Here is a 21560-nt window from a genome sequence, read left to right on the forward strand (position 1 = left end):
GGAACAGTCCAGTTTCTTAACTGGTAAAACAAACGACATAGAAAAATTCATTAAAAACTTGTATGACTTAAGAAAGAGAACCTAAAGAATATCATTTACATATGTTACAGATTGTTGTGATTTCCTAATTCTGGCCAGTGTTCTTACTTTCATGTGCATAAATGTGGAAATGGAATCAAATGTTGAATTTAGAATATATTTACATGTAACTCCCAGTTACATGTGGCTCCAGATGCTATGGAGCCTAAAAGAAGTCAGTTTTTCTCCCTTAGCCTGTTTCATTTGCTCTAAAAGGGGAGTAAAGATATCTAACAATAGTAGGTACTTATGAAAAATAAATGAAGTGATATGAAAGTGCCTTTGGTAAGCTATAAAGCGTTATACAGATGTCATCTACCTTTAAAGGGAATTAATGTCAGTTCTTATGAGAATTCCTGAGGAAAATCAGTATTGCCATATTTTCATCTGATTATGCTATCAACAGTGAATTTCCTGCCTCTTATTTATTTATTTATTTTAATACAAGCACCTGCTTAGAGGACTAGATACTTCTTAAATTAGTGTAGAAATCATGTATATCGTTAGTGAGCAAAACACGTACTTTGAGCCCAGGGTCAGCAAACTACAGCCTATAGTCCAAGCTAAGAATGACGTTAGAAGATATATTTAAAACTAAAACAAAACAAACAAAAAGACTATGCAACAGTGGATATATGTGTCCAGCAAAGCCTACTGAAAGAGTTTGCCAATCTTCTCTGCTTTATGTTGTGTCACAGATTTGGGAGGAATAAGTTCAGAATTAGCATAGCATTGATTCTGACTTTCAGGTTTGCTCCTCACACACAAAATTCACCGTTCTTCGGCATTATTACCAGCATTGGTACTTTAATATTTAATAGCACCAGAGCACGCCGATTCTTAAAGATACGATTATCGTATACGGTAGCACTGCCAGGAGATTCCAACACTGAAAATTTGCATATGCACAACTGTGACAGTTTAATTATATTTCTGGTCTCTACATACTTCTAGGTATAACAGTCAAAGTAGTGATAAAGAAGTCTCGGTTTCTGAAATATGGAATAAAATGTACATGTGGTGCTCCACATCTTTGGTCTCAGTATTGATGGAAATTAGTGAAAACACTTTTTGTTTTTAAGATATTTTAAAAGTATAGGAAATGAAGCATATCTATGGAGAAAGTCCTTGAAATATATACAAAAGTATTAAATATTTTCAAGTGTAATAGTTTTAATTCCCTGTTATAACCATGAGTTGTATTTAACAGGTGTTCCATTTGGTTTAAAAAATACTTCAAGTCTCAGGCCCTTAAATCTACTCCAGGTAAACCTGAAACACTGCTTTTGATTAGTTTTTATACTTTGATTTTTTTAACAATGTATATTTGTATGTATTAGCACTTGAAATTTTAAGATGGTTCAGAATCTAATGAGGGTGTGGTTAATCATTGCTACCTGTGCATGGTCAAGTGGGTAGGAGAAAGAATGGGTACCCTATACATCACACTTTGCTGCTGAATCAAAAACTAGCTGTTGTAGTGCGGAGAATTGACAACTACCAAGGAGAATACTTGCCGACAGTAGCAGCAGTAGGTATACTTAGAAAGTAATTCCTCTCTCAATAGACATTTTATGCATAAATATATGTATTGCTTTTTGCTTACAACAGATTTTGTGCTTGAAGTAGACATTTTAAAAAATAGGTATGTGTTCTTTTCCTGAGAATGATTTCTTAGCACAGTGCCAGGCACCTGTCATTCAGTAAATGTTAGATTAAGCTTTTGTCTAATGACGAGGTTTTTCTTTACATATTATCAGTGTCAAAGAGATCGAAGGTGGAAAATTAGTTCACATTGTGTGTGACTCAGTATTTGGGTGAGTCATGCTTTAGGTCCTTTAAGGATGGCATCTAGTATTAACCTACATTGGAAAACGAATTATCTACATAGAATTTTTAGAAAAGGTAGACATGTATAAGATCTGGAGACCAAATGGCAGAGCTGTGCATTATTGGGAAATAACAGACTGATCAACCCAAACTGGTATTCAGAGATAACAAATGAGGAAATGTGTTTACAATCAAAACTTAAAAACTTATTTCTTTATCCAAGATGCAAACTGTGTCAGTATTATAGACTATAATTGCAGAACAATTTGCTTGTAATTTGGGCAAGCCACAGATCACGTTGGTTTATTAGCCAGCATTTCTGTGTGTTGCTGTTGGAATTTCTCTTAGGGCTTAGTCTCAGTAATGAGGAGTGAAATTCCTTAGTAGAACTAATAATAAGGAATAAGAACAATGCCACTTTATAAATTAATTACATTTTGTAACATTTATTATCTGACTCATTGAGGAAGGAAAATTTAACCTGTGTATGTCCAAATTCACCCAACAATGAGCTATACTAGGTGTAGAGATTTTTGACTCAGGAACATCTTTTTTTGACTACAGACTGAAGAGATCTGTATTTGGTATTTACTTGGACTTTTTCCTAAGTACTTCAATGTGCTTATAACTTAAACCCCTCCAGAATAACATGGAAAAACCATTTGTTTACTGATGCATTTGGAATGTGTAGTTTTAATTTTTAATATGGAGTTTTCTGCCTTTTATAACGTTTTTTACAAGAATATGAATTAATTTAGGTTCACGATAACAGCAAGTAATGTCTCCAAACTTAATGTGGACATCTAATGGACTTTATTTCCAGCTTTGGAATTTCTCATATAGTATAGTGTATAAGCATCCATGCATTTCATTTGGCAAAGCTAAAATAAATCTTGAGAGATGAATTTTCACAAATGTATATCTGATTTTTCACTAGCTTTTTGTTTACACTTTCTAATGCACTTGATGCTATTTTGTATTGAGGCATAAGAAGAGTTAAATAAAAGCAGTGCGTATCTGGGTATCTAACGTGAAGCAAGAAGATTTATGTTTGAGAGTATTAACATACTCTAGAGTCCTCAGTAATAGCCCTTAAAAATTATTTTTAAATAGACCTTTTTTTTTTAGGGCAGGTATCTTGTTTTCATTTTTGTTCACTGCTTCCTCAGTCCCTAGAAGAATGCCTGACACAGGGAATGCTCCAAAATTATTTGTGGAATAAAGAAATTTAAATATGTGAAATTGGCTAATTCTTGTTTAAATTCTTAATAGCTTCCAGGTGGTTCACTAATTTTCAACACTCTGCAGCAGCAGCAGCAGCAGCAGCAGCAGCAACAGCAGCAGCAGCAACAGCAACAGCAGCAGCAACAGCAACAGCAGCAGCAACAGCAGCTTTCCCAGTTTACACCCCAGCAACCTCAGCAGCCCACAACTTCTAGTCCTCAACAGCCAGGGGAGCAGGTATATGCTTTTCTGTTTTCCATATGTTGCGTATTGTAACTTTTTTTGTTATTCTGAACATATTTCAAGTTCTTTTATTTACTTTGTTTCAACAAACATTTCTTATACTGTTTTTCTTTATTAACAGTAGTAGCAGTCTGTTATTGGGTTCCTACTTTTAATTCTCAGGACAGCCATACTGAATACATTATGTCACTTTCATCTTTCATGGTATGAAAAAATTCAGATGAATAACTTGCTCAGGGCCATACAGTGAATTGGCAGAGCAGGGATTCAAACCCAGGCTTATATTTTCTACCTAGTCCTCATCCTTCTGTTTATAGTATTTTATCTCTACTTGAATAGAGATGTCCCTATTATCATGAAGCTTAGGGCAGAGGGGAGATAGACAAAAAGAAATATTTGTATATTGTCAAACAATGAAATTTAAGAACCGCAGTGAATTTAAAGTAGAAGGAACTACAGATTTTTCTGAACCTTTGCTACACTTTGGAATCTTCTTGGAAACTAAAAGATACTGAAACCTGGGTCCCACACCCAGCATTTCTCTTAGCTCACAATTAAATATGACATTTTACCATCAGTCCTTCTAAATATTCCTTTACAAGCTATGTACCTTTTATTTCCTTTTCCGATGTAATGTGCTTACTAGAAATTCCAAAACTATGTTGCAAAAAGGGTTTTAAGCTTTAAAAAATAGATTTGACAAAGCTTTACAGAGAAGCCTTAGGAATTATTAATAGAACATCAAATAATAAACCAAAATAATCAATTATGAAAAATTAGGTTTTATTCCTTTCAAAATACCATAAATTCATTCTTGCTAATTCTAAATACCTTTTAAGTCTTTTCATTATGTTACTCTTTTTACAAGACTTAGTCTAATGTTGATATTTTTTTCTTATATAGGAAAAAATACAATTTCTTTTTACCAACACTAACTTTTTCTTTTTTTACAAGTAATGTATTTTTTTATTCAGGGTTCTGAACAAGGTTTAACCAGTCAAGAACAGGCCTTATCTGCTCAGCATGCTGCTGCTGTTAATCTTGCTGGAGTAGGAAGTTTTATGCAGTCACAGGGAGCTGGTTGGTATCTTCTTAACTCCATAAATTGAATTTCCTAAGTATCTAATCTAGTTGGGAATCTCCTCTTTTTAGTTTCTTCTTTTCCTTCTCTTGCAAGCATTAACTAGGAAAAAGTATAGTTGTATTTAATATGTCAACTATTAAATCGACTGATAGCCCGCCAAGATTTTTTTCCATTGACAGTAATTAAAAGTTCTACATATGTTAACAGCAGTTGTGTTTTCCTCGTTACGATTTGTTGGCAAAATTTTAAACAATTATGCAGCAGCTTATTAAGAGGCTACCAAAGCTGTTTAATTAACTCTTCAGTTTTCCTGGGTTGTTGAGACTGCATTTATAGATAATATAATCTATTGTCTCATTCTGGTAGCTTATAGTTACGCAAATTAAGATCTAATGTCAGTAGCATAACTTCTGTAAGCAACTTTTTTCTCATTTGTAAAAAATGAGATTATACTAAATGACTGCTTACCACTTCCAACAGTAAATGGTAAACCAAAGATTTACCTTTATTGAAGATTGTCTACAAGGACAGTACTTGTAACTTCACATTTCATTAAAATCAATAAGCTACATGTATAATAAGCCGTGGTAGTTTGAATGAGTGATCATGTTGGTAACATTATGAATTATCACTAGGCTTACTATACTTTTAGAATCCTGTATAGCTCCCAGTATGTGAATTTAGAACAAGGTCTTATGTACAGTTCTAATTTAGAATTAATGAATTTCCAAATGGAGATTTATGATTATTAATCTACCGCACATTCTGTATTTTCTAAAATGGTGGTATAATTTAGTGGAAAGAACTCTAGGCTGAAAAATCTTACGATCCTTGCTCCAGACCTACCACTAATTGCTTTTGAGTGAGTCACTCAAACCATCTAGGCCTGATATTTCCTCATCTGTATGGGGAAAGGGTTGAACTGATTATTGTGGTCCCACTCAGCTCAAAAAGGAGTAATGCAGTCTCAGTTCACCATGTTTGTTGCTAATGGTATATTCTGGTAACTCATTTCAATATATTTGTTTAAAGCACTTAACGTACAGTATCTACCAGTTTTGTTATTATGGTAGCTTAGATTTCTCCCAATCCCTTTTCTTCTTCACTGGTTATATTTTAAAATAATATACTGCATTTTATATTTTGAAAGAAAGCCTTCTTAACAAAATAGCACTAGTATTAAATTTCATTGAGATGCAGAAAGAGGGATATAGTGCTGAGGCACACCTGTACTCCCTTCCATGTCCAGGAAGTTCTATAATCAGTGGTACCCTCAACTAACAGAAGACTAAATTTATTCTGAAATGTCTGTGATTTTTTTTTTTTTAAGATTAATCATACTGATAACTTTTCTATTATTTCATTTTCTGTGTTGTCCTTTTCTAACCCTGGTAGCCTTCAAACTTTTTGACTGGCCTGCTTTCCCCTTCTCCTCTCTGTAGTGTTGTCTCAGCTTGGCTCTGCCGAGAACAGACCTGAGCAAAGCCTTCCTCAGCAGAGATTCCAGCTCTCCTCTGCCTTTCAACAGCAGCAGCAACAGATACAAGTAATCCAGCAACTTCACTCTGATTACATTTTAAAGATACTCTGCTCCAAAAGTACCTCAAAATACCTTACTTTATAGTTTTATTAAGACTATATATAAATAGGTAAATAATTTAGCAAATTTTATTTAAAAGTCTGACATTTTAGCCAGTCTCCTTGGAGCATATATTTTGTACATACTCTTCCTAATTTAAAATCTTTCATGAAGTGCTGGTGGCACATTAACATCCATTTTTGTAGTTTGCAGTATATTTGAAGATATAGTTGTAAGTGCCAATGGTTAACTTTTTAATATTGTACTGCAGAAAAAGGCAAGTTCCTATTAGTAAATGTCATACCTGTTTTAGAAAAATGTTACTCCACTATTTTAGGAAGTCAGCATATTGTAGTTGACTATCTTTAATATGCAGGGTGGTTTTATATTGATATGAAGTAGCATACAACAAAATGGTAACTGAAGTTGCTGAGTTACTGCAATATAGACTGGCAGGGCAAAGTAACAGAAATACTTTTTAAGTTTACCAAGAATCATTTTTAAAGCCCTCAGCAGGCTTCTGTGCCACTGGTGCTGTTTGATTGTGCATTGTCTGAATGTGGTATAGTCCCTTTTTGTTATCTTGGTGCTTTCTCCCTTTCAGTTTTGTTTTCATCTCTCAGGAAAAGCACCTTTTCATATCAGCCTACATTTAACATAACTTGACTTTTTTGTTCCTTCCGTTTTGCAGCAGTTGCGATTCTTGCAGCATCAAATGGCTATGGCAGCAGCAGCAGCACAAACAGCTCAGCTACATCGTCATCGGCATACAGGCAGCCAGTCAAAAAGTAAAATGAAGAGAGGCACGCCAACCACTCCAAAATTCTGAGTCTTGCATTTTTTTTTTTTTAAACATGAGCATCGAATCAAAAGGTTGAGTTTATACTTCATTTTTGTTTTTTTAAAAATGTGTCAGTATTTGACATTGCTAGATGTACAAAGTATACAGAAGCACAACCCTCTGATTTTTGAAAACAGGGAAATGGTTTAATGAACCATTAGGGTTGGTTTGCTTAAGGTACTGCTTTTTCAGAATGGTTTCTTTCACTGTACATAACATAGAAGTGGCCTAAGAAATACTAGTATGAAACATCTTTCAGAAGAATGTAGTTTGATATTTATTTAGTGTAAAAGGTTTGTGCACAGCGTTAACAAATACAGTTTTTACAAATGTTTTGAAAATGTGCTGGTTGTTTATTTGGGTGTCATACTCTTAATTACTTCATCCATCAGTTTTTTTACTTCTTTGTGTCTTGTAACTGCTCGGCTCATGCAGTCCTGAAGTTTACCTCCAGTTAGCCCACTTCCACCTGAAAAATTATTGTGCCAACACTTAATACCTGTTATTTTACTTATAACGATCAACATCATGTCAAACAAAATTTGCAAGTTATGTTTTAACAAGACCTCCAAGTGATTCTAATGCATGACATAAGTTTAAGAACCTCTAGTAAACAGTATAAAAAAGCAAGGAATTTGAGATAACAAAAAAACTATCCTCTAAACTTGCATTAGGTAAACAGTAAAACATCCCATGTTCCATTGGCCTTTGCTATTGTAATATAAAGAAGTTCACAATGAATTTTCATCTACATATTTAGGACCGAAACAGAAGTAACATGCCTGGTTTGTGAAGACAACATAGCTTGCTTTCCTCATCCATCACCACTGTTAGAGTTCCAGTCGCCAGATGTTCCTCCTCTGCAGTAGGGTCAACTATGAGCAGAGTGCTATTTAAAAAGTTTTTAAGTGTAAGTTATCTATTAAATTTTATTTTAGGATAGTAAATATGCAATTTTTAAAATACACGTGATTAACTTACTCATCAAACACCGCAAAGGAAGTTGCAACTGGATGAGTTCTAATGTTCAAACAACTTTTCTTCTTTAAATTAACTTCTGCTAAAGCAGTTTCTTCATTTATAGTAACTTCAGGCAACTGTACTATAAAAAGTAAATATGCTAAGTAAGTCTCCAGTTTAAGTAACAGATGTGGCTTTCTATGCTTCCTTAATTTACTTTTACCTAATGTTTAAGTTGTCCAGAAGTATTCTTTTTAAAAATTTATCTTAAAACAAGGTAAATATAGTATATATAAATGTTATTCTTTAATTTAGAAACGCTAGAATGATAGCTAAATTTGAAAGTTTAACAAAACAGACAACATTCTGACACATTAGTAGGAATATTGCCTTTTATTAAGGTTGCTTACCATTTTTTAAAGCTGCTAACAAAGCAAACGTACAGGCATCCAAAATATTTCCATCATAGTCGAGGCAAATGAGATCACAGTAGAGTACCCAAGCAAGCTAAAATAAAGTTTACACAAAGTTACTGTAAAATAAACCTGGTGAGTAGAACATAATATTTGTATCAACTTACCACTTACCACAGAACCCGTAGACAAGCAAGATAACCTTCAAGGCTCAAAAACTTAACCAAAAACAAAAACTCCCTTTTACCTTTATGAAGTAAAAAACCAAAAGAGTGGACAGGTTTGATAAAAGCTGGCCTTTGATTACCAAGCTAACAAGTGACATACATTTCCATTCCTATTGCCAAGTTAGCAGATGAGAATACTTCTGAAAGTCCCAAATGAAAATCAAAATGTACCTTCCCAAGGAAACCTTAATATGTGAAGTGTTTTAGCATGCGAATCAATATATAATCAAATGAGAAAAGCCTGCAGGTTCTTCTAGTCAACTTCTAAGTTTCCAAACAGACTTGGAAATTTACAGTGTATATATTCATTCAGCTAAACACATTAGCTGATCAGGTATCAATAACTGCTATAAGATAGAATAAAAAATGAATGTTTGCTGTAGAAGGCAATTAGTTAAAATTCGTGGTTTTTTATGAACTACATAGTTACAGGATAAGACATTTTTACTGAATTCCATCTAAAAACAACACATCCATATTTAAGGCCTCTGGTTTATTTTAATTTCCTTGTTCACTTCTAACCACAAGAAACACTTTATAACTAATAAAAATTCATATATAGCTTCTTTATTCCTCTTACCTTTCCTGGAGAAATGCATAAGTCTTCTTTCTGAATTATCTGTGAACTTGATTTAATGACAGAGCACAGTAAATGAAAGGTCAAAACTATCCGAAAATGAATGACAGTCGTAGTTTAAAATGACAGCTATCTTACTTTTCAATGACATCTGCAATGAACTGGCTAGCCACTTGGGCCTCTTCTCCAGGAGGTCCAGACCGAAATCTCGATGAACACAGAGGTGGTAGATCCACATTAGGAACTGAAAGAAACACTCTGCAGCTGTAAAATCAACTTCACTTCTGGTTTATGGAAGTGTTATTAAATTGATCTACTGAAAGGCAAATGTAGCCACAGACAGGCTTTTCCAAGTGGAAAAAATTGTAACGTCAATTATATTATTTTTGGTCTTTATAAGACTTTTAGGCTTAGATAAAATAAAATTTTACTTTTTCAACTTTTCACCCGCATAAATAATACCAAAAAGAACAAAAAGCATTTATTTAAGGCCTAATTCTTCACAACTTTTCTAGATTTTTTTTTCCCAAAATACCTCAACCTATAACAAGATAGCCCCCCTATCATACTCAGTTCTGCATTTTTAAAATGTTGGTTCCTACTATAGGGAACAGGTGATCCAAGTCAAGAAAAAATGGTCTAATTGAATCTTTATGGAAACAGAAAAGTTTGCAATTACAGCCCTTTGCCTAAGATTCTATTTTCTTGGTTGTTGACATGTATAAGCAAAAATTGATCAAACAAGTTTGAAAATTTTACAGAATTCTCTACTTCGCTATTATGCTGTCATACACAGAAAACTTCAAGAATGTCTGCTTCATTCCTGTATATATTTCTGATTCTTAATTTCTTAAAATCAACTAGTAGGACTTAAGTACAATATTGGCATTAAATGTGTTAAAGTATTTATATTAAAATTACAAAACCATTTAGCTTACCAACATATCCTTTATCAGGGGCATCTGTTGGTGGTGCTGCAAATTCCTATCGAAGCAAACAAATGTTTCCTATGAAAGAAGCTACTAAAAAATTGTAAAGACACCTTAGTAGTCAGTTATGAAAGGCTCTACCAAAGACCTTATTATCTAGTTAACTACCATATCATCTATGCTTGGAAGTCGTGTCGGGGACTCTGGACATTGGCACCAGTCCTCACATTAGCTCTGCAGGGTAACAAGGCAATAACAGCATAGTCCCCTATACTGCTGTGCTACTCACCAAAATTACCTGGGGCTTGTTTAAATACACTGGATTTCTGCTCCACCCTTATTTCCATTCAGTCAGTAACCGAAAACTGAATTTAAACCCCAAAGTGATATAGACACAGCCAGATTTAGGAACTGAGCAAAGGCTGTGGAATCAGGGGGCTCAAATGTCAGACTCACACTATGTAAGTTACTTAACCTCTTACCATTCAATTCACTCATCTGTAAAATGGGAAGTTAATGGGCTTACTTTTAGAGGCTGTTAATGAGGATGAAATGAGATAATGCTGTTCTAACATGAAACCTGGCAGTTAAATGCTCAAATCTTGTTAGATACCACCCAAATTTACTAAAGAATCTCAACTTGCGTGCAGTAAGTCAGAGTAGTCAAAACAGGCTCTAGAGTCAGAGTCTTAAGTTCTATTTGTGAGCCTTATGTTCCTGAACAAGTTACCAAACCTCATGTAAAACAGGAGACAGTGAAATTATACCTCAAGTGATTGTTCTGAGGATTAAACTAGATAATTCTTTAAAACACCTAACATAAGTTGCCTGGAACACAGGTACTCAGTACATGGTATCATTCCCACAACCTTTACTTTTGAACAGTTTCCATTTTCTATACATTAACACAGAGTAAATGCCATCAGTGGATAAAAGGATGTCACCAAAAATCTCTTAATTTGTCAAATGACAACAATTCTTTAAAAAGGTGGTGAGGATTTAAAAAATTGATTTCAGTACATTCAGCACATGTTCATAAATTATAATCGAGTCATTAAACTTGGGTCGTATTATCTAATACTCAAAGATCTGACTGCCAAAACAGTAGAATTACAAGTATATATTATAATCTAATAGTATATGAAGCTAATTTGGTAACTCAAAACTCATTAAGAATATATTAAACTTACTGCTTTAATTCCACAAATAACTGTTGTATTTCCCAGCTTCACTAAAGCAGAACCATCTGCAGTACTAATTGAACCTGAAAAGATATTTAAGCAAAATAAAGTCCATAGAAAGTTTTCATTTTCTATATATTATATCTTGTTACATATCTCAGCTGCTTATGAAAATGTATTCCTGGCTTGTCTTTTTTTTTTTTAAATTATTATTTATGCTTACAGCATCTGGTCTTCCTAGGTGGTCTCCCATTCAAGTACTAACCAGGCCTGACCTTGCTTTACTTCACGAGATCAGACATTAGGCTTGTTCAGGGTGGAATGTCCGTAGACCATGGACCATGGCTCCACTGGGGCGTGAGCCCAAGACCTTTTGCATGTAAAGCAGATGTGCTAACAGTCACACTATAGAACCATGTCCATAGCTCAAGTCTTTTTAAAGTGGTATAACTACTTAAAACTATTATTTTAAAAATTATTCACCTTTCCTTGAATTTGAGTCAGTCATTATTCATTCAGTTACAGGACTACTGTACAGGTAAAAATCTCATAACAAAATTATTGGAGTCCCTTACACATAGTAGAATCTGGCTGAAATACTATTTAAGTAGCTCAAAGAATAAAATTTGGGAATGCCATACAGATAAAACTAGAAAATTCCATGTTTGCAACAAAGTTTAATAAGTGTAAGAAATAAAAAAAGCCATGTCTTGGAGATTTAGAAGGAAGGGGGAAAATGCTTTAAACTTTAAAACTTTAAATGAAGAACAATTCAATTGAGAGACTACTGAATTTACAAATAAAAATTCTTTACTAATATTAAAAAAAAAATTCTGTTTTCAAAACTGAAGCAACTTCAACATTCTATTTTAGAACTCAAAATATCCTCACCTATGTTGACAGTTGTGGTTCTGAATTCACCAAGTTCTCTTCCATCAGGACGGCAGTTCTCTTTCTAAGTAAATATACGTGAAAGTGGATAACTACATGTATATTTTACACACAACTAGGTAAAATATATTAAACCTTGTTAATTGAAATTACTTGAAATTTTGAGTTATAATTGACATAACAGTTTCAGGTGTACAATGATACAATTTGATACCTGTATATATGAAAATTGTCTAAAAGAAGCATATGATATTGTTATCAAAAGGCATAACATGTATATAACCACCTTTACTCACCAAAAATCTCCTGTAATACTCCAGAGGTTCCACAGTTCTGAAACGTGTTAAAAATATATCCAAGGTAAGCTAATGAATCTTAACATAAATCCAGACACTGGCAGATTTTTAAAGTGTAGTGATGCAGCATAAATCTCCTGAATGTGTAAGTTTCTCTCATAAATTCTGATACTTACTGTTGACGTATAACTTAATTATAAAAAGTAGATACCCTTGTAGCAATCGCTCAACTGCTGTCATTAACTCTACCTTTAACAATTACAGGATTGGAGCCCAAAGCCCTGGGCATCTTTAAAATATTAATCCAGGTGTTTCAAAGTCACTCTTGCTCTGAAGCAGATTCTTAGGAAGTTACATTTTTATTTTATTTAGCATATTCTTTAATTATGACTAGGTAATAAACCATTATAATATTAGTACCTGTGACTTTTAACAACCACAGTATATTTTTGTTTTTACTTAATAGTTGTCGAAAGTGCAGGCTCAGGTACTTTGAAATTCCACGAGTTACAACTGGACTCCCCAATAGATCTTGTTTAACAAAATTAATTTTAAAACAAGTATATGTACATCATTATATCATGAACTCGAGAGTTTATACCAATAGAAACTTTAAATGTAATTGATTTCCTTTGGAATCTTATTTACCCATTTAGAAACTTGACAACGAAAATCTATAAGCTTTGCCAGAGTGGCGCGCGCGCGCATTCACACACACACAAAGGCTTAGGTAGAATCTTAACATGGCGCAATCTTTCCTTTTAGAAATCAATTACAGGAGAGGGCGAATAAAGTGGCATGTGATTCTGATACAGCACTTTTTAAAAGACTACAATTGTGTCTCCTGGAGCTGCACGTCCACTACACACCAAGCCACAAGCGCTCGCGGCAGGTACAGTACGCACAGTCCCTTCTATATCTTCCCGTCTCACCGATGAGAGGAAACCTACGCCCCTTTCCTCTCACCATGACCACCTCCAGATGAGAAAAATCCCTGCTAAGGGTTAAAGGAAGCCGCTATCCGCCAGGGTACAAACTCTCTCCAACAACACTCACTTGAACCCGGCCGCCATCTTTCCGCCTGGGCGCCTGCGCCGGAGCGACGCCGCGCCTGCGCCGCAGCGACATCGCGCCTTCGGGCCGCGCGCCGGCCCAGCCTCCACACTTCCGCCGCGGGCGCCAGCGCTCTTCCCCCGCTGGAGGGCACACGTTCTAGCCATACGCCCGTCTGGGATTCCTTGCGTTCTATGCGTTTTGACGAATCTGCTGTTATAGAAGCGATAAGCTTCTCTCTTTAGAAATAGTTCAAGACTTTAAGAGAAAAATCGACCTTATGGCAAATAGTCCAATATTGAGTGTGAAGCGTTATTCTAATGTTTCTGCATCCTTTTCCCGTCACTGTCTTACCCTAGCTCCGGGTTTTCCTTCTCCCAGGTAAAGGGCTCCCTGCTTCAGCACCAGTGATCACATAAATTTTCTGTGCGTTTATTATCCTCACCAGGTTACACGTTGGTGGTCCCCGAGCGGGCTCTAGAGGGGCGACTTGTGTTGTTGGTTGTGTCAAGACTCAAGGCTTCCACCTCCTTCCCGGGTAGGGTGGCCAGATAAAATTCAAGACATCCAATTAATTTTAATGTCAGCTTTGAAGTAAATTTTTAGTACTTGAGTATGCACCAAATTGTTATGAGGCTAGTGGGAGCAAGGAAAGTTTTAGAAATAGTGGTGATGGTTGCAGAAAATTGTGACTGTAATTAATGCCACTGTACTGTACACTTAAAGTGGTCGGTTAAAATAGCAAAAAAAAAATCAGTTTAAAAAAATTATGTATTATACCAGAAACTTTTAAATGGGTGGGTTGTATGGCATGTGAATTCTATTTTAATAAGGCTTTTAAAAAACTATTAGTTGTTTATCTGAAATTCCAATTAAGTGGACATCTTGTATTTTAACTTGCTGATTCTGGCAACTACTTTGCGACAGTGCACCTCCCTCCGCACGGACTAAGCGCCGGGCACCGAAGAACTCCGTGTTCTTCGCCTGGCCGCGCGAGGGCGCTGTGGGCGGCGGGCGCCCGCGGGGCGGGGCGGGGCGTCTCCGCGGGCTGCTGGGCAGGAGCCGTGGGTGCGCGGCCGGCTTCCGCGTGTGTGTAGGTGCTGGATAGGGCGGCGGCGGGGCGGCCGGGGTATGGAGAATGGTTTCGCTCCCGCTGCAGCTGGTGGTGCTCGGCGCGGTGCTCGGCGCGGCGCTGGCGGCCGCAGCCCTCATCCTGGTGAGAAGAGGGGTTGGGGACCGCCGCGGGCCTGGGCTCACTGCTGTCCTGGAGACAAGGCCCCTGGCGTGCTATCTTCCGCGCTGCGGGTTCTTGGACGTGTCCCTTTTCATCATACTGACCCCACCCCTTGGCCCCAGAATTCCTCTCCTGCAATTTCGAACCCCCATTCTTCCGCTGTTGATTTTTATTTTGGAGTTTTATCTCCCTACATACCAAGAGCCTTGTACCTTTATCCACTCTGGGACGTGGCCATCCAGTCTTAACTCGCCGCCTTGTCCCTGGACCCTCTGCCCATCCCGACCTCTCCAAGACTTCCTCCCGGGTCTGCAGCCTCTGCAGTTCTGGCCCCGCTGGGGAAGTCTTGAGCTCCCAGAAGGTGAGTGTACTCTCAAGACTCCCCTTTACAGATGTGGTTAAGCAAATAGCGGCGACAGAGCACCGACAGGAGCCATCATCTATTACAGATTGGAATAAATCGGTGGATCGAGAAGACCCACTAGGGACACAGGAAGACCAAGATAGGCAAAGCTTGGTGTTACCATATATCTGAGGGTCGTTATGTCCCCCTAAATTTGCTGCCTTTAAATGAGGCGGTATAATAGAATTCAAACTCGGATTTTCTTTGCCATTATTCTAGAAACAAACATTGTAAACACTTGCTGATCCATGAGTAGTAGAAAGTCGGCCAAGTGAACTTTCTCTCATGTAATTTGGAATGAGCCTGTCTGTCCTCTGATTAGTAAATAGAAATGTTTAGGCTTCCTTGACATTCAGCTTAGCAACCAGGAAGGCCACTCTGCCATTGCCAGAAAATTTGTAAACTCAGCTTAGAAACAGTTTAGATTTTTAAAAAAAGCATTGTATCCTGATTTCTTTGCTGATTTGTGTCTGGGTGATAGAGTCTTCTCTTTCCCTTAGTAATATATAGAGATTTTGTTGTTGTTGTTGTTTTCAGGTTGTTGAACAAGTCAGGTTTTTGGCAGGGCAGAGTTTGGCAGAATCCTAGATTGAATCTGCCTTGTGTTGAATTTGCCGCATAGATTTGCTTGTGTACCTTAGGAGTTCGCACTGGAAGTGTTTGTGATCCCACTGGCTTGAAGTGATGATAAGAGTTACCATTTATCGAGTACTTAGAGTATGTTGGGTGTTATACTCAGAGTTTAACAGAATTATCACTTTTGATCTTTAAAACAATACTCACATAAATGTTATAATTATTAGTTTAATTTGGTGAGGAAACAGGTTGGAGAGACGGTGAGCTCATATACACAGTCGTGGAACACACTCGTGGAACTTCATTTTTTTAAATGCTGGAGCAGGAAATCATTACCAAAAAGCTAATCTTATTATACATATGTATCCACACCCCAGTTCCTTTTTTGGATTATTTTGAAGCAAATCCAAGACATAACATTTTATCTGTAAAGCCTCAGCATTTACCTCTAAAGAGAACCTCCTCCCCCCCCCATTAAAATATAATGGCAATAGAGTTGTTGCAGATTTTTATTTTGAAAGTTAACCATTATTCCGTAGTTTTAAATACCTCAACTTCCCAGTGCCTCATGTATGTCTAGTGTAGTCAGTTTGTTCCAGTCCCATTCACACACACTTAGCACTTCATTGATATGTCTCAAGTCTTCATCTATAACAATTTCTCATCCCTTTTTCCTTTATCTTTAATAAGTGGTCATTTGTCTTGTAGACTTTCTCACAATCTGTATTTTACTGATTGCACTCCCTTTGTGCCTTTTAACATCTTACTCTGCCTCTTGAATTTCCTGTAGAGTAGTAGTAGTTACATCTAGAGACTTGAAATGCATATTTGAGTTTTTTAATCAATAAAAGTGTGTGAACGATGCTGAATACTTTTTCTTATCACATCAGCCTGCATATAATGTGTGATTTCTCTGGTATTAAGATGGATCCACGGGTTCAGGAATTGTTGGTATAAGGCACCTGTTATAAAGTTTGTCATTCACCTAATGGTTTTAGCAGTCATTGATCATCAATACCTAAATCCATTTCACTGGGAGTTGCAAAGTGGAATATTCTAATTGTATCATTCCTTCTTCATGTATTGCCAAGAAGCTTATAATGGAAAAGAATGTAATCCTTAGCTATTAGCTATCCAGTTAACCTAAAATACCTTTCATATCTAAAAGGTAAAATAAAAAGCAAGTTTTCAAAATAATGAGCTAGTTCCCTGGCATCTTACAAAGGTGACCAATTTTTAAATTTTTAGTATCATGAATCCATGATTTAAAACACTTTGTATGTGTTTTAATGGATTGCAGTAATTTGATGCTCAAATCGTGCCATCATAAGCCATTGGGAGCCCCTCACGTTGGCTACTGTGTCCTTCTGGCTTGGCCCTCTGTCATTGATGTGCTGTTCCACCATCGTCCATTTCCTGCCCTAGACCTGAATTAGCCATTCTTCCTTGGAGCACTGGTCGCTTTTAGTGGGATGTGGGGTTTAGAAACCACAGTCTGGACACAGAGGATGCAGAGCAGGAACCCTGACTCACTAGTCTGGATATTGCCTCCGTGCTCGCCAGTCAGAAGCATGTACAATTTCAGTATTTACCCAATGGAACATTAAAAATGGTTGTTACAAATGAGTAACATTCCAAAAATTTGTAGATTGATTGTTTTGAAAGCAGAAGGTGTGCCAGTAGAAAGTGTTTCGAAGAATAGTTATTTCCAAAGCTACGTATATGGAAGGGAGCTGTATAATATTAGTAGTGCATGGTGCCTACAGCTTACAAGTTTGATACTTTACTGCAGAAAATATTGTGTTTTGAGTTCAAATCTGAGATGAGTACCAAGAATATATTCTTAAGCATTACCGGTCTCCACTATAAGGATTGGGGGAGTCTTCTCTTCATACCCTGGGTCAATCTGGTCCTGGATGGGAAGGTCTGCTCTCATCCCACACGTTCCGCCTGCTATATGAACTTGTCCTCTGTCGCATAAATGCTCCAAGCAGGGATGGGATCTCACTGTGCACCAGGGGTTGGGGATTCAGCACATCTAAGAGCGGGTTGTCCTTCTGTAACCTATTCACTCTTAGATCTGGGATGACAGAGGCCTGGGGAATGACAAGTGGGAAGAGACAAAGAGCCTCTTAAGGCATTAGTGATGGAGAAAAAGACAATCATTGTTCTTAAGACTGGTTCGAATTTTGGAGTCACTTCCAGACCATTGCTAATGGACTAAAAACTGAGAATAAATATTCTGCCAAATGAAAAAAAAATTGCGTAAATGATGTAGCATTCTAACATAACAAATGTAAAAACGGCCAACCTCACATAATTTCTTTTTAACATCTGCTTTTAGGTTTCCTTTGTTGCATTTATAACTGCTATGGAATTGCCAGTCCTTCATCAACATGAAGAAGAGAAGTTCTTCTTAAATGCCAGAGGCCAGAAGGAGACCCTCCCAAGCATAAGGGACTCACCCACCAAACAGCTTTCTGTTGTTGTGCCTTCATACAATGAAGAAAAGCGCTGTAAGCCCTATTTGACTTTTTGGCAAAGAGTAATTTGGGAAGAGAAGGAAACTTAAAGTATTGGATTGTACTGTCTTTGCCAGAGCATTAGTAGATGTGGGCTGTGGTAAGTACATAGTCGGCGGTTGCAGTTCAGAAGCGGAGAAATGAACATTAGCTGCGAGGCTGTAAGCAGCATCATGAGGTACTGAGACCGAAGTGTTCTGGACAAGTAATGAGCAAGGTGTGAACAGAAGACAGAGGTTCCAGATGGGAATGGCCAGTGGGGAAAAGTCCCAGAGGGACTTCTTAGATATCCAGATTTTTTCCATATGTAAACTGAGTGTGCTAGGGTTTGATAAACCATTTTCAAAAGCAATTTTTAGTATATTTTCTTTTCCTTTTAGTGCCTGTAATGATGGATGAAGCTCTGGGCTATCTAGAAGAGAGACAGGTATCATGTTTTTTTTTTTCACTATGATGTCACCAATTAAAACTAGACCAGGTCACTGACTAGTGGACCGCAGGCTAGATCCACTGTGAGGAACAGTGTCAGCTATGCTTGGGCTGTCGTGGTCACTGGACCTTCCCATGCTCAGCTTGCTGCCAGGCAAGCCCAGAATGTAGCATGCTACATCCAGAGGCAGGTAGGTGGCCTCAGAGCATACTGAAAAGCTGAAATTTCTCTTACATACCCTTCTACCCATTTTTTATTTTCTCTTGCCTAATGCTATACCTAAAATTGAGTGATAGAGTATTTGCAGACTTTGTATGACAGCACGATGCTGTTTTTACTCTTATGACTTTTTAAGAGAGATGTTATTTGAAGACTTATAATTAGGGTGAAATTATTTTGTATCTTTATTATTCTGAAGAGTGCCCCTTCATTTATTTTCCTCTTCTTTCCCTGCATAAAGAGGAGAAAGGTAATATGTGCCCCTCTCTTGAAGCATTAGCTGCTGTTGGAATCTCTATGAAGAGTGAGAAAACAAGTAAGATTTGAGGCTGGTTCTATTTTAAGAAAATTCCTTGTTTTGATTTACTTTGATTTTATAGATTCATCAAAAGAGGGGGGTTCATCTTACTCAAAAATTGAATTTAAAGAGAGAAAGTATTAAGCCCTTATTAAATATAAGGCATCTACCTCTTCTATTACATGTAATCTTCATACCAGCCACATAGACCAGGATTTTTTGTTTTTTTAGTGAAAAAACAGACCAAAAATGTTGACTTGCCCAAGCTCGTAATGCTACGATGTGGTTGGTGTATCCAGGTTGGAATCCATACTCTCTGACCTCAGACCTCGCAGGCTTTCTTCTCACACACCTGGCAGCCTCTCAGTGCTCAGCACCACAGGAACCTGGCTGGCGCCTTCCCGGATGTGGTGCAGGGTAGGCGAGGAGAGAGTGGGGTGCTCACAGGTTCAGCTGGTATCTGCCCTCGACTCCTACTCAAGGTCTCCTCCTGTTTGTTCTTGACCTTTCTATTTCATGTGGTTTGTATGCACTTCTTTATATTTATATACATCAACACTAAAACAATTATTTTTTAAATTCCTTTTTGTTAGAATTCTTCGTGACAGTTATGCCAAACCGTGGTGTTTTATTTTTGCTTCTTGCAGAAACAAGACCCTACATTCACTTATGAGGTGATAGTAGTTGATGATGGCAGCAAAGACCAGACTTCGAAGGTAAGTAAACTTGATTTTAGAATTGCCTGTATGTAGAAACTAGAGAATAATTTAGCAAATGTGAAATCTTATTTCCACTCATCAGAGAACCCTAAAGCTTTGCTAAATACTCTCCATTGCTATAGTGAGGGTAGTAAAAGAGGCAGAAAGGGTTCATTTATGGAAAGCTGGAAAACATAGCTGCTGTTCCACTGTCCTGTACGACCGGGGAGGCTTTGAATGTCACCAGGTCACGAGAGAACACAGACAACAACAGTTCGCCTTGGCCACTGGGAAACCCTCCTTTTCTGTCAGTTTATCGTTCCTTTTTCCCTAAAGCATGATTCTGTGCTTTATGCTACACCTAGCGTGACAGTTCATAATGCAGGTAGGAAGATGCCTTCATACCACCACGGGGTAGCAGGTACGTCCTTCAGCCTATCCCCTTCTAGATTTACCCACAGGAGGTAACGGCGCCCTCTCATCCCTTCATGATGAGACCTGTGGCTGCTGGGTCCAGGTGCACTGCTTCTTGCAGTAGTACATCTATTAAATCTTACCAGTGATCCAGATAAATTATTCTCCAAACATCTAAACATTTTAATTTTAAGGATGCTTCATGTATTTTTTTTTATATTTATATTTCTATAGTAAAAGATTTGTTTAAGGTGCTATTAATATTCTTGTTAAATAGCAATATAATGGACTTTAAATAAATAAATTCGTGGGGAAACATCTATTTACTTGGTTATTCATCATTAATGGTTTTTGTTAAATACTAACTACGCTTGAAGTGCTAGACACCGAACGAACCATACAAGTACATGAGCTTGCTCCTTTGTGTAAGAAGCATCCAGGGCAGTCCTGCAACATGTCTACAAATTCTGTAATGCAGGTGAAAAGTGAGGCTGAAAATAAAATGCTGTAAAGAATTTGAGAGAAAGAGACATGACTTTTGAACTAAACCTTTACAGATATGACTAAGAACATGGAGGGTAGTATATTCAGATTGGAAAAAAAATGTGTAAATAAAGGCACTGAGGCCAGAAAGTATTGTGGGATCTGTTTTAGGAAGAGTGCTGCACTTTGAATAGTGACTATGACATGAAAAATGTGAACACAAACTATTCCGGCAATTTATTAGCATATGGAGGGAGGGACATAGAGAATCAACTTTGGGTACTTGCTGCTGAGATTACAGAAGCAGCATTAGCCCAGCTGAGAAAAAGAAGCTTTTTAGTTCTCACACGCTTCCCCATCGCAAAACTGCCACAGCTCCAAGTATCACGTGTCCTGAAGCAGTAAGAAACAGCTAGGATATTGAGAATTATCTTTGAGTGTGTTCTTTCCTTTTTCTACTGAGAATGAATAATCTTTGCCAGAAGCCTTATCCTCCAGCAGACCTCACGAGCCAGAACTTGGTGATGTGACCACCCATGCCTTCTTCAAGGGGAGCTGGGAAAGTACTTGGCAAAGAGGATTTCTACCGATCAGGATTAATCTCCTAGGGCTGTACACACTGTCGCTGTGCAAGAGTGGAGCCATAATAGCAAGGAGGAAGGAGTTGTTTGTTGAGTGGACAGCTGATAGTGCTGTATGTAGTAGGAGTATGTGCAGGAGACTGTGGCTGCCTTTGTTTATTACAATTAATCAATTCTAAACTATATGTCAGGCACTAGAAATAGAAATTTTTGCCTTTAAGAAGCTCACTGCCTAATGAGGAAGGTCTATAGTTACATTATGTGATGATATAACAATTAAATGGGAAAATGCCTCA

At 37.2% G+C, this 21560-nt stretch overlaps 3 protein-coding genes across 24 annotated transcripts in view; 2 read left to right on the top strand and 1 right to left on the bottom strand.

Moving 5' to 3' along the window:
- SUPT20H (SPT20 homolog, SAGA complex component) overlaps positions 1–7220 on the top strand; it is a 32459-nt gene extending 25239 nt beyond the window's left edge. For 7 of the 16 annotated variants that reach the window (XM_039872959.1, XM_039872956.1, XM_039872963.1 and 4 more), the window contains 5 exons: positions 1289–1344; positions 3181–3369; positions 4350–4455; positions 5902–6005; positions 6730–6867. In XM_039872959.1, the coding sequence (XP_039728893.1) occupies positions 1289–1344; positions 3181–3369; positions 4350–4455; positions 5902–6005; positions 6730–6867 (593 nt within the window). Of the gene's footprint in view, positions 1–1288; positions 1345–3180; positions 3370–4329; positions 4456–5901; positions 6006–6729 lie in introns of those variants that run through there. The other 9 variants (XM_039872954.1, XM_039872962.1, XM_039872960.1 and 6 more) reach the window with 6 other exon arrangements.
- EXOSC8 (exosome component 8) lies at positions 7133–13529 on the bottom strand. Its single transcript, XM_039872981.1, has 11 exons — positions 13410–13529; positions 12354–12390; positions 12058–12121; positions 11176–11249; positions 9995–10040; positions 9195–9300; positions 9060–9105; positions 8250–8346; positions 7861–7981; positions 7662–7768; positions 7133–7348 (listed from the first exon to the last, which is right to left on the bottom strand). Exons 1-11 carry the CDS (start codon positions 13424–13426, stop codon positions 7233–7235), a joined length of 831 nt encoding a protein of 276 aa, XP_039728915.1. The 5' UTR covers positions 13427–13529; the 3' UTR covers positions 7133–7232.
- Positions 13096–21560, top strand: part of ALG5 (ALG5 dolichyl-phosphate beta-glucosyltransferase) — a 40016-nt gene continuing 31551 nt past the window's right edge. The window contains exons 1-5 of one of the 7 annotated variants that reach the window (XR_005654963.1): positions 14453–14622; positions 14843–15001; positions 17964–18135; positions 18522–18568; positions 19736–19804. Coding sequence is in view for 6 of the 7 variants with exons in the window: in XM_039872977.1 (XP_039728911.1) it covers positions 14545–14622; positions 14843–15001; positions 17964–18135; positions 18522–18568; positions 19736–19804 (525 nt within the window). In the remaining variant the exon portion in view is untranslated. The other 6 variants (XM_039872977.1, XM_039872975.1, XM_039872980.1 and 3 more) reach the window with 6 other exon arrangements.

This window comes from Pteropus medius, unplaced genomic scaffold, assembly GCF_902729225.1.
Source record: "Pteropus medius unplaced genomic scaffold, Ma_sr-lr_union100, whole genome shotgun sequence".
Taxonomy (NCBI): Eukaryota; Metazoa; Chordata; class Mammalia; order Chiroptera; family Pteropodidae; genus Pteropus; species Pteropus medius.

Excerpts from the sequence above, each read along its gene's own strand:
- EXOSC8 (XM_039872981.1), bottom strand. Across the intron at positions 7,769-7,860 it reads TCCTTTGCGGTGTTTGATGA|CACTCTGCTCATAGTTGACC; the intron begins GTAAGTTAATCA and ends CTTTTTAAATAG. Across the intron at positions 7,349-7,661 it reads ATGTTGTCTTCACAAACCAG|GTGGAAGTGGGCTAACTGGA; the intron begins GCATGTTACTTC and ends ATAATTTTTCAG.